The sequence below is a fragment of the Nothoprocta perdicaria genome, unplaced genomic scaffold, assembly GCF_003342845.1.
Source record: "Nothoprocta perdicaria isolate Ctin4 unplaced genomic scaffold, notPer1 scaffold_129, whole genome shotgun sequence".
Lineage (NCBI taxonomy): Eukaryota > Metazoa > Chordata > Aves > Tinamiformes > Tinamidae > Nothoprocta > Nothoprocta perdicaria.
The window spans coordinates 826173-853272 of record NW_020454416.1 but is presented as its reverse complement, the minus strand read 5'-3'; the positions used below and the strand labels follow the sequence as shown (position 1 = coordinate 853272).

At 39.0% G+C, this 27100-nt stretch overlaps 1 protein-coding gene across 1 annotated transcript in view; it reads right to left on the bottom strand.

The window, feature by feature from the left end:
* The window catches only part of LOC112942469 (cytosolic phospholipase A2 epsilon-like), a 33359-nt gene extending 11936 nt beyond the window's left edge, over positions 1-21423 (bottom strand). Inside the window, exons 1-9 of the mRNA XM_026033410.1 lie at positions 21334-21423; positions 17332-17523; positions 11200-11272; positions 4246-4382; positions 3405-3533; positions 2711-2751; positions 2090-2132; positions 1628-1691; positions 546-715 (exon numbers count right to left, since the gene is read on the bottom strand). Coding sequence (XP_025889195.1) covers positions 546-715; positions 1628-1691; positions 2090-2132; positions 2711-2751; positions 3405-3533; positions 4246-4382; positions 11200-11272; positions 17332-17523; positions 21334-21423 — 939 coding nt within the window. The remainder of the gene's footprint in view (positions 1-545; positions 716-1627; positions 1692-2089; positions 2133-2710; positions 2752-3404; positions 3534-4245; positions 4383-11199; positions 11273-17331; positions 17524-21333) is intronic.
* Between the last annotated feature and the right edge of the window lie 5677 nt (positions 21424-27100).

Genomic DNA, 27100 nt, shown 5'->3' with positions numbered 1-27100 from the left:
TGTCTCTATTGGGGAGGCTGTCGGCTCCCCAGTACAAGAGGGATGTGGAGCTGCTGGAGAGAGTCCAGCGCAGGGCTACCAGGATGATCAGGGGCCTGGAACATCTGCCCTATGAGCAAAGGCTGAGAGAGCTGGGCCTGTTCAGCCTGGAGAAGAGAAGGCTGAGAGGGGACCTGATCAGTGTCTATAAATACCTCAAGGGAGGCAGTGAGGAGGATGGGGCCGGCCTCTTTTCAGTGGTGGGCAGTGATAGGACTAGAGGAAATTGCCACAAGCTGAGGCACCAAAAGTTCCACAGGAACTTAAGGAAACATTTCTCAACAGTGAGGGTGATAGAGCCCTGGAACAGGCTGCCCAGAGAGGCTGTGGAGTCTCCTTCTCTGCAAATCTTCAAAAGCCACTTAGACGCAGCCCTGTGGCACGTGCTCTAGGTGACCCTCAATGTTCAGGAGAGTTGGACTAGATGATCTCTGGAGGTCCCTTCCAACCTTAACCATTCTATGATTCTATGATTCTATTGTCTGTCATGTTCTGGGGTAACGTACAAAGCTTGGAAATCTCCTCTTCTTCATGAATGCAACATCCAGCGAGGGTTGTTTGTATTTGGCATAGTGGAAGAACGTGGGATCTGGAAGAGGGGAACAGGAGTCACAGCAAAGTGAAATGCTCTGGGTTTCTTCATAGGATCCTTTTACTGTAAATGTTATCTCTTTCCCTAAAAGAATAAGATAAAATATACATATAAAAAATCACCTTTAACTGCAAGAAAGAGAGAAAAGAGGAAAAAAAGGTAGATTTGCACAGTCCCCTTTCCCTCTTCCTATATACTTTGAAAGCTGATATTCAGTAGTGACCCAAGACAGGCAAGTCTTATTTTTACAGTGGACTGAACAAAAAAGCCATATGTGAGTGTGATGTGAATGGCATTGAGTTTTGGACTTATGCCTTTCTGTGCCAGTTATATTAGGATACAGTCAATGTATCCAGGTGTCTTGCATTGTAAATGATTTCTCATCCCAGCCAAATAGTGAGCAACAGAAGTTCTCAGTCCTCTACAATAAGATCCGACTTTGCAACAGACATTGACCCTTTCTCTATGCAGAAATCCGCTAATCCTGCCAGGGTGTGTTATGCATGCTCCAAGATGGCCTACCAGAGCCAGCCCCTCAGGGAATGTAGGCAGAGGAACTTCTAGATTCTGGATCTTGATCAGGGTCATGAGCCAGCTGCTGAGTGGCTACACCTGCAAAAAATGAGGTGTTTCTGTGCACATGCAGAAGTCAAGCTGTCAGAGATCCTGAGGAAAGTTAAGGCCATGAACTACAGAGGCGAAGGAAGAAAGTTGCTTCAGAATTTAGCAGTACTATAGCATTGTTTTTCAGGATCTCAACTTTGGATTTAGATAGCTTCTGTACAGGCACCTGCCATTTCTACATTGGCACAAGGTTCCCTAAAGTCAGAAACCTGATCTTAAACCTGCTGCTGAACAGATGCCATTTCCTACTGTGAAGTTTTTATAAGTTGCCTTAGATACAGTTAATCAAATCCTAAATATTTGGATGAAGCCATTTCTAGGCACTGATAGAGAAGGTAAAATCACTAATATTTAAAGAATTAATAAGCTTACCAATGCAATGCTTCTTTTTCTTCCTTCTGTCCAGTTGAACTTCCAGGCAGGCTAGTTCACGACACTGTAACAGACATGACCGAGACGGAAAATCACACTTCTGACCATATCATCAGCAGTGCTGGCAGATGTTGGAAGGGTCGTTGCAAGCAGAATGCTTGGATGTGGGGACTAAACATCAGGGTGGCTCCTGACAGATTTGGTGAGAGGAAGAATTACATCCTCCTCACATGAAAAGATGGTGATATGCTAGCCATGCTATCATTTCTTATGGATACAGATGGCAGAAATAAATGATAGCAGTCTGAAAGCTCCTTTAGCTTCTAGCTTCTTCAGAGGGAAATAATGCCGAGATAAAAAGTACTACTAAAGAATGAAGGCGTATAATGGCTCCCTCATTACCATCATCGTCAGCCAAGGTGTAGGAAAGAACACAAAGAAGTAAAACAAATAGTCTTTTACCACTACTGCTCCATTTGTGATGATGGCTTCAGGAGGACCCTGGCTAGAAAACAAGAACAAATAGTATGCATTTCATTACAAATATAATTTGAATATTGTTTTGAAAAATATTGTTCTCTCTTTTAAAAATGGATTTAACAGGCATGGTATCAAAGGGTTTATGGTTCTGCTCAATGATCCTGAAGGTCTTTTTCAACTGTAATGGTTCTGTGATTCTGTGATTATTGCTCTTTTCCATTATTTATAGAGGTATAGTGCCTTTTAACTAGATGCCATGTAACGACAGAGCAAAAATAATTCAACTGCAATAAAATGCCACGTAGATTATTGTAATAGTCTTAATATCAGAAGCATGTCCCAGATTACCTAAAACATTCCCACAGTCTATAAACTGCCTAGAGAATCTTGTTAAGAAGCATATCAACTATCAATTTTAAGAAAAGTTATGGAATGGGGTTGTTGTCCATGTCATTTTCCCTTTTTATAAAGATTTGCTAATGCACACATTAATTTAGGCAAAAAGAGAGAATCTGGCTATCAAAATAATAGGTGCACATAATATTTAATTACAGTGATGTATCGCTATGAGTTGCTGTTTCTGTAATATTTCATTTTACTCACATGTTATCCAATGCAATCTCAACTTCCAGCTCTTCCCTCCCCTAAAATTCAAAGAAAATAAGGAGGGGAAAGAAAGGGGAAGACAGTCTAAGTTTGCATGTGTGGAGGTTTGAATGGTGGCCTTCATTTTTGCAAGCAGTTTCTTGCTTTCTACTGTCAGCAGAAGAGAACAGAAGCAGCCTTTTCTTCCCAAAGGAAGAGTTCAGTATCAACTGAACTAGCAGAACAAAAGGTGTTTACAAGTCTTCCTAGGAAACTATTATTTGTTACACTTTCTTCCAGCTTCTATGTGCTGAGCACTATATGATAAGAGTTAGTGTTTAGAGATATATTGTGGAAATAGGCCCAATTTTCCTATTCTTGTGCTGTTTTTCTTGTAAATTTAGGAGCATTAAGTGATCTCTGTTGTTTTCTGCCAGATTAGTGAAAATCCAGAGCTACCCTAAACCTGCAGCTATAACTGAGGTCAGTGATTTGGCCAGATCCTACACCAGAGGAAACAGACAAGAGATTGAGACTGTCAGTTTTTCCCACCAGTGTTAAACTTGCAAGATTTGAAGATTTTTTACTTCATTTTTTTTAAATGCTATGAAGCTAGTCCTGGTAGTAAAACACAAAAGACAGCAGATCTGTCTAGTAAATTTGGACATTCATTTGCTTTTGCCTCTGCTTAAACTTCGCATGGAGCCGTTACCTGTGGATTTAGTGGAAATGCTGTAAGCACTTTTTCCCCAAGGGATATTTTGTCTAGATCAAAAAGAACAATTGCATGCTCGTCGTCACGAATAATATCGTCATCAGAAACAGTCATTTCCAGGATGTTCTGGAAAGAGATGGAAAACAGACAATTCATTAAAAACTACCAAAGAAACATGATGCTCTGTATTTATTCCAAGTGTAACATACACCTCAAAGAGCAGAAATGTAAAAATGCTGATGAGAAACTCTCAAAGAAGAGAAAGAAAATGAGTATAATTTCACTTGTAAGAAACAGATTCTAGTTTTGTCATTTGAGGCTGAGCTGAGATTTCTTTAAGGTCACTATTTCTGCTTATCAGTAATTCTTCCAAATACTGTAATCTTAAATAGTCTCATATTAAAACCTTCAAGAGCAACGTTCTGCATTTGTCTTCGGCCTTAAACTTTTTGCATATATGTTTAATAAGCATTTGGAGGTAGTGCCATTATCCAGCTGAGTAAAGATCTTAATCACACTAGATTTTAGTAGATGCAGTTATTTTATGAACTCTCATTGGAAAACGTATTTGCTGTCATGGTGCTGCTGTTTTATTTCATTGTTCCTCTGTACTGTCACTTATTTGCTCATCAGCCTTCTGCAAGGAGGTCAGACATTACTGATATACAAATAAGTATCTTCTAGGAGAGAAGTAAATCACAGAAAAAGCCTAAATTGTTTCACTCTTTTTGGAATTTTCAGGAAATTCAGCAAGGCTTTAGAAGACCTGACATCCTGCTTTAGTCTAAACTAAATGAAACTACATACAAACAGGATGGAAAACCAAGTTCTTGCTTACCTTGACTTCTCTCTGAACCCGAAAATAGAAAGTTTCATTCCACACTGGATTTCTGCAGTTTTTGATTGTTTTGGTCCGGAATTTTTCATCTGAAGCAGTTGGCAACCAGAGGCTCACGTAGCAATCAGACTGACTCACTACAGAAACACAGGAACAAAATATCTGGCAGCAAAACTAGGACACAAGAGACTAAGGCACTGAAATGCTCTATAGTTTGAACTTGACTAAGACATGGCCAATTCTTTCTAACATACATAGACTAGAACAAGGTGATGAGAATCTTACAGCTAGGCAAGATAAAGTTATTGTTCATCACAGCAATATTATAATAAGAGTATTTGAATAACTGCACAATCTTACATATTATTAAAAAAAAAGAAAAAAAAGGAAAAACAAACAAACGAAAAGAGCAATGCTAGCCCATGGACAGAGTAATACGGATAGCAAAAAGTTCCATATTGCTTCATATCAACATTTTTTTATCTCTCTGAAAGCACTGGGTTTTGAGGAAAAAATCTGTCTTTGACATAGTAGAGAGTGAACCTTATATTCTGAGAATAATAGAGTGTAAATAATTTTTAAGGAAAGAATGGATCATTGGGTCATCAAGTTGGACCCTGAAGAGCACCAGTGCTGGATGATCTAGCCTGGCAGTGGGAGTAAGAAAAGAAAGATGAGTTTCAGGTGAAGCAGGAGACAAATGGAAGGAAAAGAAGGCACCCATAGGGGGAACCAGCTTCCCATAGAGGAAACAGCTGAGGATCCTGGAATTCTTATATTGACTTGTGTACCAGACAGAGTCAAACTAAATCCTGGCATTTCCTAGCTTTAACTACTTTACTTTGTAACTGTTAAAGTCAGGATTTTGTAGGAGTGTAATACCAACACAAGGTATCTATATTTAGAGAAAAGCATACTCTAATCTTGCTCATGACTTAGCAAATTGACTTCCTAAATCCTCATTCTTGTATCTTCAACTAGAAGAACTGAAAAACTTTAAAAAAATAAAGATTTGAGTTTGATTCAGATTATAAGTGCCTGACCCTGCTGGCTATTAAGCTTCCATTAATGGAAAAATAATTAAATTTGTGATTTTGTGTAATAAACTCTTTCGTGTGGAAAGAGTTGAACAATTAATTTCTATAAGCACAATCAAAGTTCTTGAATAACTTCCTTGAGGCAGTAGATTGATCTGCTACTGATAAATTGATGTAAATCACTGATAACCCACTGAAGTTGGCAGAGAAATGGTGTGTGGGAGAACAGAAAGCATGGTCTAATGATTTCAGGTGCTCTCAAAAGACCATGAAGCCCTCAACTGTCTCAGCTACTGGGCAGGATGTGATGAAGTCAGAATTACAGGCAAAATGTATCAAGTTTTAGGTTAAAAAAACAACTTACCCTAGCATCCTTCGTGAAGTTGAGCTCCCTTTGGGATATTTTACCTAGCTATAATGTGTTGCTTGAAATCCAAGGGCCAGGTCAGGAGAGCAGGGATGTTCTCAGAGGATGATAGCTTTTATGCAGGAGGCTCTAAGGTAAAGCTTAGAGGCAAGGCTTTATCATGAACCTCAAAGAATTTCCTAATGCTGTCAGGTGCTTTCCTCACAAAGGGTGTGTGTTGTGTTTCTGCCTTTGAAACGGATATTTCCGAGTGGCAGATTTTTATGTAATCATAGTGACAAAACACTATATTGACGTTAGTAATCATCAGCATAAGATTCTGTTTACATGGCACAGGATATTTATCACTACCAATCTGTTCGATATGCTGAAAGAGCTTCTCTTAGTGAGCTGTCTGAAGGCCTGCTACCCTACAACGTGCTCATCCTGACGTGGTATCACTAGTTCTGATCTAAAGAGTTTCTCAAGAGCACATAGGGAACCTGTACAAAAGCCAACAGATAGAAAGAACAATTTATTGTATCCCCCCAAAATTCAATCTATTTCCTGTCTTTATATTATATGCAGTACCTGCTCTTCCCCATGTAGTGGCTCTAACTGAGCTTATACAATTCTGTATAAGTGGCAGTGCACATGAAGCTAGCCTATGCTATGAGGCAAACAGACAGATAGATCAAAAATACCAGGATAGTGAGATGTCTGTTGAAGATGATGATGCCCTTATTACATGGGAGCATTTGAAATGAGAAGACCTCATTTTTGTCCTTCCCCTTATCCTTGCAGAAAGATGCACAGTAGAGCTAATGACAGTCTTCCAGTTTATTATTTGGAGCTTGGATACCTAGGAGCTAATTAAAGGAGTTATATTTGTGTTTCCTACATGTTCAGATAGTAATGCAACTCGTGTGGCTGGGCATCATTTGCAACTTCATGCCATGCTAGGCCTTACACAATATTGCAATTTCATTCCCTAATGAACAGCAGGACATCGCCCTGGAGGGATGCCGAGATGTCCTAACTCCCGGTCCTTTGGGTACTCAGTACAGTAGGAAGTGGCACGGGCAGCCTCTCCCATTTCTCAGCTTCTTCTAATTCAATTGCCTTTGGGTGTTGATGAGAATGTTGTTCATTTCTGTCTTCAAACTAGAGCTGAGCTAAACATTCAGAACTGAATCTGAAAGTTCAGAATTGCATGCAGCTTCTTGCTGCACTGTGATAGTCCTGTGATATTTTCTTAAAATAAATCACTGCATAGTGAAATCACGCACCTCCCTCACCTACAAAATAAATTTACAGTACTGAAAAACAAAATACATAAGAAAAAACAAGTCTTTTAAGAACAATGAATGTAAATAACCATTAAGGAAATCTGTCCTGTTACTGCAATTCATAATAACAAAAAGAGGAAAAAAAAGAATGTTTCTTCTGGTGAATTCCTCTCTGCCTAGATAGACAGGTTCCCCTTGAGTCCTAGTTTACTACAGCTTACCTAAGAGTAGGAGGATAGTCACTCCCATTACTCAATCATAAAACAGTCTTTGGGGACATTTTTTTCCTCACCAACAAGGAACAGAAGGCAATAATAAGAAACAGACAAGAAACTGAAGGCAAACAGTATTACAAAATTGTCTCCAATTTAAGCCTTTTTGAACTGAGCACTGTCCTTTAGTAGTAACCAGATGCAACACTCATGAGTAAGAGCAATACCATCCTCTGCAGCTTGCTTGTAGAAATAACAAAATACTCATGGATCTACTATGCATTATCAGCAATGTCCTTCACCAGGAATGGATGGCGTCCCTGCAGGAATTAGCTATCCACCCCATCCAGCCGTTTAAGCTAGTTGGTATGACTGGTTTGGTTCTCTGGGGCACAGACTTGGCAGGTGTTCAGTCACAGAGAGAAGCTTTTGCACCCCAGAGAGGCTTTACCTCCTGCCCTACTGGCACCACTTGCACTCACAGCTGCATGGTGGCAACAGAAATCGTTGGGAAGTGAAAGACGAAAACTCCTACCGAGCTCTTCCAGGAAGTCAATGATTGCTCAGCGCTCTATCGTATTTGTTCAGTTAAAAAGACCAGTATCAAACAGAATAAAATAATAAATAAATAAAATTGTAGAGAAGCTGCTGTCTCTGAGAGGAAAGCATCTGAAACTCATTCCAAACAATTCCTTACTAGGACAAATAGTTCAAATTCAACTCTGCAATTCCGGCTGTTGCAAACACTCAGTACTAGTTAGGTTGAGCATATAAAGCCAGATCAGACACACCCCCTCTTTACCTGTGTTGAGTTACTGAGCCGTAAAGTGCTCTGCAGCAGCAAAGGTCAGCCCTTTCTATGTCTTACCAGCTGATATCCATGTTAGCCATCATGGTTTCAGAGAACCCATATGTTACAGAGGCCTCTCTATTTAGATTTTGGGCATTATGTGATATCCAGTAGAGTTATAAGACGGTTTTGCCTTTTCACCTTGTATTAAATCTCAGGTTCATGCTGGAGACAAATGTCTGCCACATGGTTCCCTGGGTCAATGACCCGTGAGCTCTGATAACCTCCAGGCTCTTGTAGGCCAGGAGAGAGGTTACATTCAGGACACTCATCTGTACTACTTAGGATCTGAGAGAGATCTTTCCCCTCTCTTAGTGCTTCAACTTTAGACCTGCTAGATAAGGCAGATGCTGTCATTATTCATGTATTTGCCCATGGGGATAAGTGCAGTGAGAGGTTCATCTGTGACTGCACTTTAGGCACTGCCATGGAATAGGGAATAAATGCTAATGGCAGTGAAGGTGGACTAGGCTGGATGCCACTCTGTGTAGCCAGAAATCACTCATATCTTTAAGGAAAAGTGTGACAGAAGGTGTACCACCATGCTCTTCTCCTCCTTTTTTAAGGAAAGAAATGCACTGGAGGAGGTATTTACTCTTACATAGTTACCAATGCAAAGTAGGCACCAGGCTATGCAGTCCTAGTTCACCCAAGTTCACCCAAACTTCACCCAAATTGCTTGCATACCATCATTCCCACCTCTTCCCCAGTGTAACTGGGCACATATATTAAAGCACGGTGATGACAGTCATCAATGGCAAGACAGTGGTATGAGTAAAAGAGATCTTATCTTAATGCCTCTATAGTGTCCCCATAAAATCAGGGAGTACCATAAATTTGTGTTTGTTTGTCACCTCCTATTACAAATTGGCATAAAGGTCAGCTAGACATAGAGTGAAAATTAATTAGATCTTGTGGGCTTGTGAATACCATTTGCATAGTAATGATGAGCTAGAAACCAGTTGTATGAAGCACTAAGCAAACATAAGAGCTGAACGTTACTTGGGTTACATAAGTAACAAGGAGCCCACAAAAGCAGTAGTGTGGCAGTAGGAATATAAAATGAGCTAATTGGTTTATTGAGCAGGAGTGGGGTGAATTTGTGGGGGGGAAATTCATTTCACCCTTGTTTGTAAACAGATGCAATCACTGCTGGGCTCCGCCAGCGTGTTGTCTACAGGCAGAGGTGTGGTATGAGATTTCAGGATAAGATGGGACTATCCCAGGCTTGCAAAACACTAGTCCCACAACTCTTGAGATACACGTATACAAAAAGAGCCAGGATCAAGCTCTGTCTTCCTCACTATAGTGAGGAATGTCAATGGAAGTACATAGAAAGCAGTGTACCCTGAAGTCAGGATTTGTCAAATAAGTTAAGGAAAAATATATATTAAAAAAACAAACAAACAAAGTACTAACTGCTAAGGTATCTACATTGAATCAAGAGTAATCAAGGAAATATGAAACTCATTTTGTCAAGCAGTGGTGGATAGAAACGTGAACAAGTTTATAAAATCACATGTTTAGAAACATGAGAAGCCTACACAGTAATGGAGAAAAGAAGTTTTAGAAGCTGCTACACTTGTTTGGAAAGGTAATTTGTTCCTGGATTTGCTCCTTGGAAGAAGGAAACCTAGGGAAAGCCAAAATAAATAATTGCAAAATTATCTGTCTCCCACTGATACCTCACAGTCTGATGGCGTATGCATCAGATGTTAATACTCAGTTTTCTAGAGGAAGAGATCATATTGCTGAGACTTGTAATTGAGGGTGGTAGATGACAATCTTGAAGTTCTTCTCAGCTAAAGGTAGTATGTTTAGCTGTTGTAGTTTTCTGATACTTGAAATATTTGTGATTCTAACAAAATAGAAAACATTAAATAAAGAGAACACTGGTGTCTATGCAAAAGCAAGCACTCAAAAACTACAAGATCTGTGTGTGCATTGCACTAAGGTATTCCAATTACTTGATCACCTATTTTTTCTACAAGACTCCAGCCTCCTTCAGAGCACAAGATGGATGTTGCTCAGTCAACCAAGAGCTATTCAATATTGCTTTATCATAATAAGAAATTTTTCCTTTAAAAAAGACGTACATACTTTTTTTCCCCCATCTTTTCTATCAGTGTTATGTGGGAAAACATATTTTGTTAGCTGTGTTCTCTATAGATGCTGGAGCAGAGGAACCAAGTATTCAGATGACTTCCTTAAACTCGCACAAGAAGGCTGTTGGCAGAGCTAGAAACTTGAACACACATACTTTGAATTCTAGTCCAATGATGTACATTTTGATGATAATGAGAAACAACAGGAAGGTTTCTAACAGTTCTATATCCTCTGCAGGTTATTATGCAAAATTTTCTTTGATTCCCTATGTCCTCAAGGTGGAAATCAGGGTTACAACAGTAGACCTATTTTGTCAGAACACAACAGCATTCTACTTTGCGTAATCCCTTAGTGAATAATGGTTCTTATCTTTTCTTTCAACCCTTGTTCTACATCAAAGATTATAGCAAAAGAAAAATAAATTAGCAGTTCAAAGGAACAAAGATAAGTGCTTTCAAATGTATATAGTTTTTTGTTGTTGTGAAGTACTACAGACGTTATTTTGACCTTCTTTTTTTATACTTTTTATATTCTCTGCAAGTCAGTATTATAGACCAGGTGAATGAAACACTTTATTTGATTAGAAAATTCACAATAATGAAATCCCTGTGAGAATTTTTCTGTGTAGAATATTGTTCCTTTAAAAGATGCACATAAAAGCTAGGGCTAGTGTTTTGACTAAAAAGTAGTGGTAGAATTTAGGCTAAAAATGTTGCCTCTATTAATTATCCAAGGAATTTAAGCAGCTTTATTGGAGAAAATAAGGCATCCTGCCATATTCCCATCTTTCCTCAAAGTCTGCCCAATGACCTGCTTCCTCATGGAAAGATCCATCTTTGGAACAGGGATTTTTGTGGATCCTGTCTGCCTGATGCTGAGAAAGGAAGCTGGTCTGAGTCAGTCTTATGAGGGGAAAAACTGATGGGTTCTCAAGCAAAAGTAGCATGAAGGAACTGAAACAGGTGTGGTAGTTCTATGGTAGAACTTGTCTTGGATTGTGAATCCTTGGCAAGTAAGATTTTGGTGTTTTATATCTGTACAGTGACAAGCACAAGCAGGGCCTGATCTGGAAATCTTAGAATTGTATACCCACTAAGAAAAATCTGGTACTTACAAAAATCTGCCCGAGGAGCATTTCTCATCTGTATGATTCTTACAGTGAGCAGGCAGTACGGTGATGTTTCTTTCTGCAGAAAAATAACAGAGGAGATGTGCATAAGCTTTAAAGTTTGGGACATCTGTATTTATTTTAATGCTATACAAACACAGAAAGAAACTTGGGTTCTACTGAAGGTATCTCTTCCAAAGCACATCAGAGCAGAAACATGATCAGCAACAAAATGCGCTTTGTCTGCAAACTTAATCAACAGCTGAAGTCTGCAACCACCTAAGCATACAGCAGAAATGGGAGAAGGAAAGGGTAAATAGGAAAGTGGAGACAGAGGATAAATACTGCTGAGAAAGGTCAGTTATCCAGCTACATCAGATCACCTAGGATACATGTGATTACTCATTTCCAATATGACAACACTTCAGTGAATTAACAGATCAGAAACACCCTGATTTGGATTTGTTATTGATCAACGGCCTGTGTTGTACTGAAAGCCTACACAAAAGCTTCTGCTTTGAGTTAAATTCTTGGATGAGTGGAAGAAAAGCCACATGAGGGGAACCTTTTGAAATCTTTTAAAAGGTAGAATCATGATTGTAGTATGAGATGTTTAGAGATGAGTTCTTAAGGCTTAGGACAGTATAACAGAATACACAGTTTTGACTACAACCCATCTCAAAGAAGGAAATCTTTAAATTCCTATGGAAGATGTCAGGCCTAACCAATTGGGTCTGTGAAAGTTATGCTAAGTCATATATGCTGTATGGGTTTACATCTTTAGAAATATATCCATCACTCAGCACCAGAAATTATAACATCATCAGAAAGATGCAGAAAATGGGTAAAGCTTTCTGTAGTTGGAGCACACATGACTGTTGGGAGTCTGTGACTGGGAAAGAATAATCAAAATACTTTAGTCAATAAGTCAAAAACTTTCACAGAGAGGAACTAGATTTGCCCTACACTTCTACAGAACAGACTGAGAGAAGAGGATAAATCAGTCCTAGAGGGCTACTGGAAAGAGCAAGAAGGAAAACCACCATTGCTTTGGCCCCAAATGCTAATGGCCCCAAAATTTGAGGAAAAAAAAAATCTGAAGTGAAGGTGGAGGAATGCTGGTAAAAGATGGTATTATCTATTTTCTGAGACACTTTAATTTAAAAGAACAGGAGAAAACTCTGAGGTGAAGTGAGAACAAGTGAAATATTCACCAGTGCTGCTATTGTGATTCGCTTTTTTAGCACTTTTTTTTCAAAGACTGCTAAAATGGTCCAAGTACAGGAAATCAGTGGGACAAGAAAGAACATCAACTGAAGTGTGTAAAGCATTGGACCATAGGAAATTCATCATGACAAAGTTTAGCTTAACCCACCAAATTTTCTCTCTATGAAGATAAAGGACATGAAAGTAACAAAAAGAATTTGCAAAAAAAATTGTAGTTGTTAAGCTCTGAAATTCTCTGATGAAAAAGATGGACTTCTTGAGAAAATGCCAAGTAACTTAATAGTGTATAGGATACATTATAAATTAACCGATATTTTAAATAACCATAAAACTTTGTGCATGAGCTCTATCTTGTAATCAGGAATCATAGTTTCAAAATACTTTTGATGAATTGGCTAATTAAAATTCTAGTGCTTTTTTCTATAAGGTACATAAACACACCCAAAACAACAACATGTCTATTCAGTGCTGAATAAGCACATTCTCTTGATCGTGCTACAAGAAATAGAAGATATATTTGCATTTTGCTGTGCTTATAGTTATACACCAGACAAATAAGGAAACTAACAGCTGATGCATAAAGCCTGAGGTAAGGTGAAGAACATTTCATTTATTTATATTTTATTTAAAACTGTTTGTTTAAAACTAGGAAAGCAAGATCTCCACATTATAAGGATCAGAGCTGAGTCACCTCCACATTATTTCTTAGCCATTGTGGTAGCCCACTCCTTTTTCATCAGAAAGGAATCCCTCTGTGCTGGCTTAACTGAATCTGCTTTGCTTTGTTTTTCAAGAAAACTACATATCCATTGGGCTTGTTTTTTTGTTTGTTTCTTTTTTTCAGAAGCAGGAAAAAAAAGACATCAGCAGAAATATTTTAGGAAATATAAACGACAGAGCAAAGGGAATTGCATTTAATTTTGATGATCTCTTAGCCTTATTTAGTGAAAGCTTGTGGCATCATTCTGTCAATGAACATTTTGGAAGCTACAAGTTTCAGACTGTCAGAGACTCATATATAAACTAGCATGACTTTTTAAGAAGTAGAAAGACAGAAGATTCTGTGAGGATGCATCTACATGGAAGGCACTGAAAAAAAAATGAAGAACATTCAAGGAATTAGCAAGAGAGATAAAAGAGAGCAACACAAACCTGGAAGGTGCATTCAGTAGGAGTGTTTCACAGTAAAGAATAAGCAGTCAAGCAAGTGAAGTTGAGAAACAGAGACTGTTTCCCTTAGCCTCACTCTGCTCATTCTGTGAGTGTGGTTTTGCAGCAAAATTCCTTTTAGGTTTAGCCTGCTCACCAAAGTAGTGAGAACTCTAAATTTAAAGGAATAATGAAAATATTAGTTTTTCCCTCAAATCTGAGCATTTCTATTCATTATGGAAGTCTTTTCATAGCCCTCAGAACTGGTCAGTGTTCCAAACTTGTTTTGCTTTCTCTCAGTACAACCCTTAGATGACCATATTGCCCTTCAGAATCCTCCAAAGGCCTTCTGAATCAAGCGAACACACAAACAAAAAAGAGATAGGATACATTTTTGACTCCTCTTTAGGACATCAAAGGAGAAGCAATACTCCATTTCCCCTCATCATCACTGGAGACAACAATGCCCTTGGAGAGGACAGCTGGCTCTGTGTTGAGGCAACTCTCTGAGACAAATGAACATGAGAACTGTCTCCCTTTAGAGAAGGCAGTGAATGAAAAACTACTCCATATAGTGCTTCCTCGCTGGCCATAAAAGCCACTCCAGAAAATTCTGTGAGCAAAATGACATCTTGTAACTGAAGCTCAAGTCAATGACTTCATCAATGGAAATCACCTAATTCCCCCTTTCCTCTAAGGTCATCACTGGAAGGATTGCATTACTGTAACGCCTTAAACAAAGCCAAAGTCTAACAAATCAGAAAGCAACAATGTGTTGCTGCTGATGATAATCATTTTCAAGAAAAATAATCAATTCAGAAAGCCAGTAATCTAACTAGTCACAAGAGATAATGATTAAAATAATTTTTGTTTGTTTTTTTTTTCCCCATCAGAAGATTTTTCATTCCATATTGAGTCAGGAACAGTTCTTGGTACTTTAAAAGAATGCATTGTTTTTAAGTCATGAGGACCCACGGTACCTCATGTGGTGCCCCACTCACTGTTCATACTACTTACCTTGAGTTCACACTTGCCAGTTTTTTGTTCTTTGCATTACTATACGCCATTGCAAATGTGAATGTTCTGCAGCTGGTGAGCCAGTAGTTTTTTAAAGTTGATATTTTATCAAGAAAAATGTCACAGGTTTTTGCAGCTACGTAAATGACAAATTAAACTGCAGGAGTCTGAGAAATGCAATTCACAAAAAAAAATCTAGTGATAAAGTTACTAGATTTGGTATAATTATGGGCTGGCTTACTCATAAACATTTATGAGATTTATTCACTATGTTTCATCCTCCCTTTACTCATGTCTGACATGCTAAAATTCAAGCTGTAAGCTCAGGACACCTAGAGAGATCTACAGAGGTGCTCAGTTGAAATTCTCAGCAATTTTGAAATATGAAGGAGATCTCATAACATCAGTGCATTGTCTGAATATAAAGCAATAAAGGATATTTAGTTTTGAATTGTAGATAGGCAAGATGGCTATTACTATTTTAGAGTCACGGTCAATACCATGCAACAACCTCTGGGCATGTTTTTCTAAAACCAGCCCAACCAACTATTTAGTTTATCACACAGTTATGCAAAGTCCTCTTAGAAATCAAACTGAGGCAAATACTTGGGCAAATATTTAAGCAATGGCATTAAGGAGAGCTTTGCACCTGCTTACTCAATCCGGGCTTTGGACTCAAGGGCTGCTACAAGCATCTTATCCTTTACAACACCTCTCTACTAATGATTATCCTCTTGTTGTGGATGTCAGGTTGTGGCAAGCAAAAAATCAAGGATTGCTCAAAGCTGCCCAGGAAATCTGATGCTGGCAAGAGGCAGGAATTGGCCAGTTCACACAAGCCCATGCCTTTGATGTCAGTTTTCTACCAGGTCTTATCACAGAAGAGAGAAAGCTCAAAAGACAGGAGGCAAAGAAGGCCTTGGCTGTTAAACACTGTTGGGGATAACCAGGCATAACTCCTGGAAGAAGGAAAATAAGTATTTCCTGAGGAAAATTAAGTTAGGACAAGAATGAAGAATTAAAGCTGTAGATAGAATACTCTATCTCCATATCATGGCACTTTTGATCTCATATTCTTTACATATTACATTTTATATATTCAAAAGCATATGTTGTATTCTATCTATCTTTATATACATATAAATATGTTAGTGATAAAGAGGTACTGAGTGTTTTTAGCCCTAGATGTTGTAAAGCAAAAAACAAGCTCTGTGTGGATACCGTAAATGATCGAAGAAACGATATAGAGATTGGGCCCTTACACTCCCCAGTAGTTGCTCTTCCTGCCTGAGCTCTTTCTTACCTTTAGTGTGCATACACAGAACAAATTTTGAATACCTAAATGCCCTGTCAGCACTGGTTCTGCTACTTTGCCATTTACATCAAATTTCACAATCCACTAATAATTTGTCACCAAATTTCTGCCCTAATTTCCACCTGTAGAAGCTCTCAAACTACTATCCTTGTTAGAATAATTTTGACAAGTTAGTGATATAAATAAGGAAACAAATTATTGTTTGTAATTTTCTATAGATTTTGAACATTTATTACAAACACAAAATTAAATTTTGAGGTCTCCTATCAGCTAGAGATGCTCGAATTGCCTTCCATTTAAGACATTATTAAATCTAAGTTAACTTTTTCTTTGGAATGATCCAGTTTTACTTTGAGATCAGCCTCTCAAAGTACAACTATTTGTAAACTGGTCAAGAACGGAGAGAAAAATCATCACCAATAAAAGTGGTCCAGGTTAGACACAAATACAGCTCTGTGTCAGGCCTTGTTAAGTCTAATAGAGTTGTTGTCTCTCTGTTATGATGACTTGCACAGTGAGCAAAATGGGCGTTTATTCTGGACTCTGATATTTATGGCTGAAATCCAGAAGGTCACCAACTGCTATCCTCTGACTAGCTGGTGCTGGCAACATTCTCCATACATGCTCAACTAAAACTCCATTAAAGTTAGTAAAGGTGGACAGTATTAAAAGAAGACCCAAATCCCATTTTAATAGTAATTCAAATACATTTCCCCCCAAGGATTTACTCTAAATAATAAACCAAGAAGATATAATACACTTTATACAAAGAAACAAAGGAATGGATAAAAGGATAATGGAATTAAGGTGTTTCAGCTAAAGAGAATTTTCATCCATAAAGTTTTCTTCCTAAATGTGAATCTTTGGTATTAACCAAATCTGGGAAGAAGTTTTTGCACTTCTCCAAAAATTTCATAACAGTTTTAGTCCCTCCCATTTTCAGTTTGCTGAAGGTAGTACCTTAGCATGAATATCGTGCTGTGTTCCATGCTGAATTATCCATTTTCTTTCTTCATTTTCCAAGGAACTTGTTTTGCTGCTTGAATCCTGTTCAGGTGGGAAAAACAAAGGATGAAAAACAGAGACCTTTTTTTCAGTTTTATTTTATGTCTCTAATTTGTAGGGTTACTGCTCATGAACTTCCACTGTGATACCTCTGGTACACTGAGTACCCAAGTAATTTGTTTTCCCTCATTACTCATATCAGCAAAGCAATAAGTAAAATGAACGTGCCAGAACAGTGGCAGTTGTTTCTACACAATATAAAAAGTTATGGACCCCAGGTATCTGCAGATAGCCAAGGAAGGACAATCCTTTCTTCTTGCAGAGTTATGCCTTACAGATAAGGATGGGCTTAAGCAATCCTCCAGGGACAAATCTGAATCAAATTCTCAGAGAATCTTGCCAGGCTCATTCTGTTCCCCTCTTACCTGGCAGAAGGCAGCAGATGATGCCATTGGGATTGCTGCTGCATTAAAAGCAGGTGTTGCAGCAGACACCTGTGGATGCAGCTCAACAGCTCCCAGTTCCTCCTGAAACATATTTACAGGACTCCCGAGCGGCAGAAGCTGCTGAACGGGTGTTTTATTACACTGAGTCAGAGCTCCACCCCTCTGGAATTTCTGAAAGAGGAAAATTTGCCACCCACTTTGCTTTTACTAAGTAGGAGTCTGTTGCCAGTTGGGAGCATTCATCTGCAGTTCCTGAGGCTGAGCAGAGCAGTCACAGCAAACCGTTTCCAGCCAGGGGCCTTCGTCAATGTAACAAAGGGGATAATCTGGTTGATGTTCTGGTAGATATGATCTACACAGTCTGGCCGTGATAATCTAAAAGACAGAATAAGGTTTTGATTGATCTATCTACCAAGTGTTCCTGTGCAAAGACCCTAGGAAATGGTACATACTGTTCTCTCCACAAGGGAGATGTCCATCAGGAGCAGCAAGGAATATCTCTTTGCCTTAGAAACTACCAAGGCACTTTTTAAATGACAACAAACCTTTTGTTTGGAGCTGAAGTGCAGTCTTGGAGATCTAAATAATGTTGCAATATATGCTTAGAGAAAATGGAGGAAAGCACCATCCTTCTTGAGAACATAAATGCTGAAAAGGCTTAAGGAAAGAGGAAAAGAGAGAAAAAAAAAAAGGAGGATCAATAGGAAGGAGGACATTCAGGTATAGAGATAGAAGGCCTTTTCCTGAAGAAATATGTTTCTATTGAAAAATGCCATCTAATAATGGTTTGTGTTCATGTGTTATTTTTATAATATTCTACCGCAAAATAAATAAAAGAAAAAAAAATGAATAAGTAACATTTTTCCCTAAAATGTAATGTACCACTTTTCTATTTGAAATCTTGTATTTATTTCTTGTTTTTAATTTTAATAGAATATACATTTTAACTTATTTAAATCAGATTCAAATTTTTCACCTTAAAAAAATGGTGAAACATTTCAAAAAACCTAAGACAATTCTAAATTTTAGGAAATCCAGCTTTTTCATGCTTTTTCATTTTGTTTTGCAATAATTCAGCACTATCATTTTATTATGAAAAAAAAATTTTAAAAACCCAGATACCTAAGCAACTTCTTAAATCACCAGCTGGCAGGGCGTTTTTGGCAGATTATCAGAATTTAACGGGCCGAGCCTGCTCATGTTATGAACCTTCTGTGGAGTGAAGATCTGCATGTGTTCAGCATTCAGGAGCATCAGGCCTCTGCAAGGCTCATTTTTTTCTAATTCCTTACGCTAACTGCACTAAGCTGTTAACATAACACATACATATATGTGTGCTGAAAATTCTCCCAAATGATTTTCAGCCACGCATATGAAAGGATTTGAAATTAATCGGATGACATGGCATGATGCTTCTTATTAGAAATGTGCATAAGTGTGAAATCATGGTCACACTGAGTGTGGGGGTGAGTGTTGTACAAGAACCCTGGCTGACAGAAACTAGACACAAACCCAGTCACTTCCAGCATTCCAACTCATTACCTACATTTCTTAATTTCCTTAGTGACAGCAGCTTGATCATCGTGCCTGAAACATCCCATAATTGCAAAGGTTTAATTTCTTGTGTTAAAATTTATATCTACATTTTCTATATCTGTTTATTAAAATAACATCATGCACTTCAGCATTCATACTGTGCAAAGTTTGCTAGGAACCCTCTTTCTCATCTGCCTCATGTCAAGGCTTATTGATGGAAGTGAGGCTGTCTAACTGAAACCAAAATGAGATAAATTACACTAGATAAAGGATAGTCATGATACCTTCCATAGTCATGACATATCATGACATAGTCATGATAGTCATGAACCTTCACATGAAGGTTTTCCTGAGCAATGGTCACAAGACTCTTCCAGACTTCTTGAACAATGCTTTGCTTAGCTTTTTGAAAAAAAGCACTTTTTTTCTTTCTTTTCTGTAAAAATATTGACCAGAAACAGTTTACAGAAAAATGTATGTACATACAAAAGCATGCCCATTTTCTGTTTTTTCTGCTATTAGCAGTGTTCTTGATTAAGCCTATAGAAATACAGTGTCACAATGGAGGAAATGGAACTTTGGATACAATTTCATTGTAATCGTACCCCACAAAGGCTCTTAGCTCCAGGTCTTGTTTCTGCAATATATGGAAGTTAATGGGTGTGAGGCTTTTGCACAAGAGCCGGTTTTCATTTGCGTATGTCATTGGTTTTAGGACAAAAGGAAATGAGGGGAGAGGAAAAACTCCCAACATCCCTCAGGAACGTGACTAAAAGCTGCTTGTTGCCTAACACCTAAATCTTCATTCCTGACTCAGACCTTTGCAATATGAAATTCCTGTTCTTTAAGCTCAAATCAGAGGCAGCCAGGTGTACATTTGTCTCAAACCTGGCACTGGTATTGCTTTTCCTAAATTAGTTCAAATTCATTTTCACTATGAAGGACCATTCCTTTTGAGGCTAACATGGTCTTTTTTTCAGTCTCACTGATGAGGAGCTTGGTGTTGTCTAAATTTAGTCACTGAAAAGTTAGACTTGGTCTAAGCTGGTCATTTATGTCCCTTCTGCATTGAATGGAGGAGAAAAGGAGACATGGCAATGTCAAGTAATAACTATGGCCATCTCTATTAAAATCTCTTTCATTTGGTTGTAGAAGTCATCTAAATGTTCAGCTTGTACTTGACACAACTTTCAATAGCTAAAGGTAGGTGAATTAATCTTATCCTCAATAACCAGTTAATTTTCTTCACTCACTTGTTCCCAAACTTGCTAATGCTGAGGAAACCTAATACAGAAGAACTTGGTTGTGTGTTAACATGTGATTTCCACTGTTGCAAAGTGAAGCTACAAAGCACCCTTGGGCAAAACTCTATTAGCATACAAACGAAAAAAACTTCTCATGGATTCATTCAGATAATTAAAAAAAAGAAGTTTTTTTTTTTTTTTTTTAAGCTTTTGTGAGTGCAAGCTTCCATATTTCAATTTTGGACAGCCTAAGGACTTCTGCTGCTAATAACTCACAGGCCAAACAGTGACTGCTCATGGTTGGGTGCAAGTATTTCTGGGTGAACATCAAGTTCAGTTTTCCACAGTATTCCAGTCTGCAAGCAGCTGCTTCTTGAGCACCTGAGACATTTTGGGACAAAAAGGGAATATCCAGGAGAAGAACAGAGAGGAGAGGTGTGCATCATCTATCTGAAGGTTATTCACTCCCTGCCTGTGTGTCAGAGTCCTGCGAGTCAGATGATACATTTAGGAGGAGTAGGAGCTCAAGGAGGAGAAAAATTATTCCATGTCACCCTTAGATATTCACACTCAGGCATTTGTGGGGTCTGTCAGTCAACTGGTCATCTATTAGAAAGGTAAAATGCAGAACAGTGAAAGTTACTCTGCCGTGAACTGACTGTCATTTCATACATGACTTTTTTTCCTGTCTAGTCCGATAGTGTCTAAGACTGCAATCAGAAAGATCTGAGACTGCAATCAAGGACTGAGCTAGGCTAATTTTAATAGTATTGCTTTAATACAAGGAAAAGATTGGAGATAATTAGTCAAAGATTTATTGCAGTGACAGATAAGAGTAAATAAATGATCAAAGCTAGATTAGGTGTGTTCTCCTGATAACCCTCTCCAGTTTCTCTCCGTGCCCTTTCCAGTTCCTCTGTAGCCTAGGCACTCACTCTCCTTTATGTCTCATCCTATGTGCCCCCTCATGTCATTCCCTAGATGTGTCATAAGTTTTTCCTGCTTCAACACATCTTCCCTCAGGATTGTCCAGACAACCTTTGTAGCCATAGAGGGAGATCCAACTTTCCCAAAAGCTTTATTCCTGCTCTTTTTTTAAATTCATTTTTATTATTATTATTACTAAGAACAGACATCTCCTGCTGTCAGACAGAAGCAGACATGTACATTTTTGGTGTAGATTTTTTTCCTAATATCTAACCTGAACCTCCCCTGGCACTACCTGAGGCCATTCCCTCTTGTCCTTGTTCCAGCACAGGATAGGACAGGCCATTGCTAGATGAGAGTTCATGTCCGATGTGGAGCTGCAAGAGACTGGATGCACTGCCAAATAACCCAGCAACTGGGAGAGAAGCAGATGAGAGATTCTGCCCTACAAGCCTGGGCTCCCTTCCCCTCTTCCTGCTGGCCCCTTGCAGTGCTGCGGCCAGGGGCAAGTGGCTATCTTTGTTAGGAAAGTACTGAGGAGAAAACCAGACTGGGGTGAAAGGGATCCTGAGGGATGTAGGACTCGAGGGGGAAGAGGTGTCCAACTCTGAGAACGTTACCCATCCTTCCTGCGCGTGGAGAAGGAAGAGGAAGCACTGGATGAGGTGATGCATTGGCTCTAGCTAATCTCAGTGTGCCAAGGTTCCTGATACCTCTTCCTTGAGTGATGAGGGCCCTGCTACCTCCAAATCTCCTGAGAACAGTATCTCTGCACGTGTGCAGAGCCACGCCAAGCACCATTGCCACACTGACTTCATGCCTTGTGACCTGTTGTGTAATCTGAAGGGGTGTGCGTGGCAGCAATAGCATATCTTGCCCTATATAGTGTGTTGCCACTGGTGGCAGGGGATGTCAGCCTTTCCGGGGCACCTACTAGCTCATGTAAGCGGTATTTGATAAGGTCACACTCAGGCAGGAATCACGGACACTGTACTAACCTGCACGGTTGCACCATGGCAGATGTAGCCGTAACATTCACGCCTCACACCAGCTGCCCACGGGTGTGCTCCCAGAGAGACCAGATGCACAAGTCCATTCAGATGCTTCCAACACAAAGCAGCTTCTCAGGGAGCTCCAACAGGCTTCCAGTGTGTTAGGAGCTCCACAGTGGGAACACTCGGGGTAGGGAGGCAAAGGAATGAAGCTATTCTTCTAGATGTTCCCATCGAGCAAAATACAAACCTATTAAGGAATCTAGCACAGCTACTTACTCACAAAAAGGCTGATCACAAAGATTAAACTGTGTTAACAACTCCATATGGAAAGACTTTAAAGAAACCATTGCAAAACCTCTTAAGGAAGTGTTTCAGAAATGCGTAAGGAAAGAAACATTCTTAAGATCAAGATAGGCAGCTATGTAAGTACATCCTATTACATGCTAAATTAAAACACCATTGCAACATGATACCGGGTACAAAAACCTACTAACTTCAAAGGCAAGTATGACTCTTAGGTCAGGTCAAGAAAACACAAATTAAGGAAAGACAAATTTGTAGTGGCAAGCATAGCTGAATCCCCATTATAATAAATACAGAGGAGCCACATGTTACCGAAGCATGTGAAAGACTTTCTAAATAACTATTACATACAACTCTCACATGGTTTTAATATTTCGACCCTATGTGATGCAATGACTAGAACCCACTCAGATTATGTTGCAAAGATACAAAGTGAAAGGAAAGCAAATTGCTTCTTATGTATCTGCAAGTACAAGGCAATGATTGAGCCAGAATAGTGTTGATAAAAAAAAAAGCTTTTTAATTGACAAAGAAGCATCCATATGCCTTTAGTGACTCAACACCCTAGTTGCATGCTACAAATAAACATTAAATGGAAGCTCAGGATGAGCTAAGAAAATTTGTTTTCTCTAACAACTTGACTATCTGCTCCCATTGAAGTCAAGGAAATCTCAGCAGTGTGATATAAGCTGTCCTAATTTCACATTTTAGCTGAAAGCTCAACCTCTTTCTGAGGTGATAAGAAAACAGCAGTTGGATATGAGAAAACAATGCACATCACATGGGAAAATGTGAAAAACAAAACCTTCAAAACAAATCATAACTTAAAGAGTATTGAAAACCATTACTTATCAAGGTGATGATATGCAGCATATATAAAGGAAATGCATATCAAAAAATCATCGATAGGTTCATTGCTTCCCTGAGATAACAAAATAATTATGAATGATGCAACTAAAGCAGGCGTGCTAGTAAAGTGTTAGTTTTGTGTTTGGAAAGAAGGAACACTGTATGTTTTGTCAGCAAATATGACTAATTGCTTTGTGACACATAGCTACTAAACAAAATATATTAATACTTAACAAAGAGCATTCTTACCACATAGTCCCAAAGTGTAGTCTAGGAAGATTCCTGACTGCCTGTGGTTCACCTTTTTTCAAAGTCTTGGAATACTGGAGACCTACAGAATATTTTAAGAAAGCAAATACTGCACCAGATTTCAAAAACAGCAAGATGGATGGGATAGGGTGACAGTAGACAGGTTCCTATGATGCCAGTGGAATAGTGTGTATAATATCTAATTGAGTAAAAATAGACTATCAGAATATTATCGTTGTTGGTGCTCTTGCTGTTCCTCAAAACTTGGTTTGGCAGACATGCACAACAAATACATTACTTTCCCATTTTGATGGCTTTACCTCAGCCTTTCTCTACTGAACTCCAGCTGGCTCATTCATGCCTCCTCCCTCATGAAGCCACTTGCACGTTCAGTAATACTAGCACGGTCAGATGCAACAGAGCTGTAAATATGGAGCCATCACTAGGCTGAAATTTCAGCTGTCCGTTCTTCCCTACAATAGGGCAAAGAAAATGAGAGCCCTTGGAAGGCCACTGGATGGACCTTGAGGGAAAAAGAACAATTACAAAAGACTATTCCTGAAAGATCCATGAAAAAGAGAGAAAGTCTCATAACCCACATGTCAAAGCAAGCTGAAAGATCTAGCAGAGCTGGCTTGGATGAACCAGTCTCCAGCTGTGTTGCCTTAAGTGTACTGCAGGTGATGCCAACAGACTATCAATAGACTACCAAGATGGAAGTGTTCTGTTCTACAGATGCATTGATGTTAGAGACCTGGGTATAGAGCACTCTTTCAGTGACCAGAGAACAACTAAACTGTAAAGGATTTCCAAAACTCCTGAGTTACCTTTCCTAGAAGATATATGTCAGTCAATTTAGTTTTATGGCAAACACTTTATCATGAAAAAGAACAATTTTATTGTATATTCCAGTTGCAAACTTCTGTTTGATAAATGTTTTGTAAATAAGTATGATTCAGTGACAGTTAAAATTTGCAAAAGAGAAAGGCTTACCATGTCAAGTAATGCTAAGGACAGAAAAATCACAGTTAGTTATTGCACTGAAATGTAAAGATGTGATTAAAGGAATGACAAACATACATTACAGTTTACTCCCCGCTATGAGAGGGAGAACTATAATGCAGAAAACAGCAAATCACCAGCTTGCACCAAGCAAACAACTATGCAGAAGTCTCTCATGGCAAAAGAAGAAAACTGTATATATAGACAGGGAAGTCATTTATACAGAAGAATAAAACAATAACAAAGGAGTTTTTTCTGTCTTATAAACATAGCATTAGTGAGAAGGATGTTGGAGTCCGCATTTAATAGAAGGACAAGGAAGAGTTGGAGAGAGTAGAAGAACAGACCTTCATTTAAATCAAACAGAATATTTTTATAGTATGAACTTGAAGAACTCTATCTACTGGATAGACTGTGTTGTAATTTTGTTATATTTTATACAATTTATCATAAAGGGAAATTAATGTTCATGCAGTTGCTTCTAAATCACTAGAAAGAGATTTGCCACTCCAAAACAAATCCACATGCTGGAGAGTGTCGTGGTGGGTGATAAGATGACCATGAGACAGCAGTGTTCCCTCGTGGCCGAGAAGGCCAACGGAATCCTGGAGTGCATTAAGAAGAGCGCCTCCAGCAGGTCGAGAGAGGTGATCATCCCCCTATACACAGCCCTGGTGAGGCCTCATCTGGAGACTGTGTCCAGTTCTGGGCTCCCCAGTATGAGGGGGATGTGGAGCTGCTGGAGAGAGTCCAGCGCAGGGCTACCAGGATGATCAGGGGCCTGGAACATCTGCCCTATGAGCAAAGGCTGAGGGAGCTGGGCCTGTTCAGCCTGGAGAAGGGAAGGCTGAGGGGGGACCTGATCAGTGTCTATAAATACCTCAAGGGAGGCAGTGAGGAGGAGGGGGCGGCCTCTTTTCAGTGGTGAACAGCGACAGGACTAGAGAAAACAGCCACAAACTGAGGCACCAAAAGTTCCCCAGGAACTTAAGGAAACACTTCTTAACTGTGAGGGTGACAGAGCCCTGGAAGAGGCTGCCCAGAGAGGTTGTGGAGTCTCCTTCTCTGGAGATCTTTAAAACCCGCTTGGACGCAGCCCTGTGCCACGTGCTCTAGGTGACCCTGCGTGATCAGGGGGGTTGGACTCGATGACCTCCGAGGTCCCTTCCAACCTTAAGCGTTCTCTGATTCTATGATTCTAATAAGGGGATCTAATGGTACTTACAGCTTTATGAACTTATAGGTGGAAATAAGAAAAACAATCTCATACAAATACAGAACTGTAATCACTGTTTTACCATGTTCTTGAATCCACAGGCAAACTGAACAATTTGATTGCTCGGAATAGTATTATAAAATGCAGTGATTAAATAAGTGAAAGGTGATAGACTCATTCAGCAAGTAGTGGAAAACCATGCCCAGAAAAACTATTTTGATGAATGGCCACTGTAAATTTAACCCTTTACAATACCTCGACCTAAAAGGAGTCATTTTATAAGTAAATATAGTCGTTTATAAGAGACTATAAATCTTGGGAACAACACCTTCATCCCAGAAGAAAGGCCGAGCACAAAATTACATGGGAGATACCCTAGGTGACCCTCCACGCCCTGCTGTGTGGAAAGCTGAAGTTCAGGTGATGGTTTAGTAAACATTTTTCCAAACTATGTTGCTTAGTCCATACACGCATTAGGTGCATGTGGATTTTAGCAAAAATTCTTAACATCCACAAGCCCGAGCACAAACCAAATTTACAATGAGAAACTGCTTCTCGTGGTAGTGAGTACAGGTAGAATCTCTACTTATTGAAAAGAGTTTCAGCCTAGAAAAGATATATGTTTTTTAGAGGCATATAAATCTATAGTCACAGACTAGAGGATTAAATTATACCTGTTTTAACTCCTGGTTATAAGGGTCCTGGTGCTCCTAGAAACAAATCTCAGACACAAACAAGATAACTCAGAAAATAAGGATTTTTTTTTTCCATCTCTGAGGGGCAGTAGCACTTTACGTGTTAGGGGGATAAGGGAAGTGATCTTTCTATGCAAGAATTTACCAAAACTTTTTCCTGTGTGATGCCACAGACCTTGTTTTTCACTATCTAACATGTGCAGTCACCTTTTGCATCCTGAAAGAGGTTTCCCAAGCCCCTTGAGGCATTGCTATCCCTTTTTTGACTGAAACATTTGGGAAAAAGACACATGATTTCAAAAGGTACTCTCTTCCATCTAATGTGAACTAAATAATATATTGCATCACTGTCCATTCCTCTACCATATATTCTAAAATGGGGAGTTACTTGTCCTTAACTGTCATGTGCCACAGAAACACCACATTCTGCTCCCTATTGATGCTATTTAAAGCTTCACAGGGACATGACTCAGCCTAACATGCAGGTACTGTTATCTACTCGCTCTGAAAGTAAAGATAAAATCCTGAACAACAGCCTTGATATATGGTCAAGATCACTTCTGCAATCCAAAGAATTTTAATGCTGAAATATAATCATGGCAGTTTTTAGTAGGCTACAAATAGCAGCTGCAGCATTGTTATGCATGCTGAGAAACCAGCGCACCTTGGCATTGCCAAGTGCACTACAAATTAGCCAGAGGGGTCACAAAAGAGAAAACACATTATGAATAG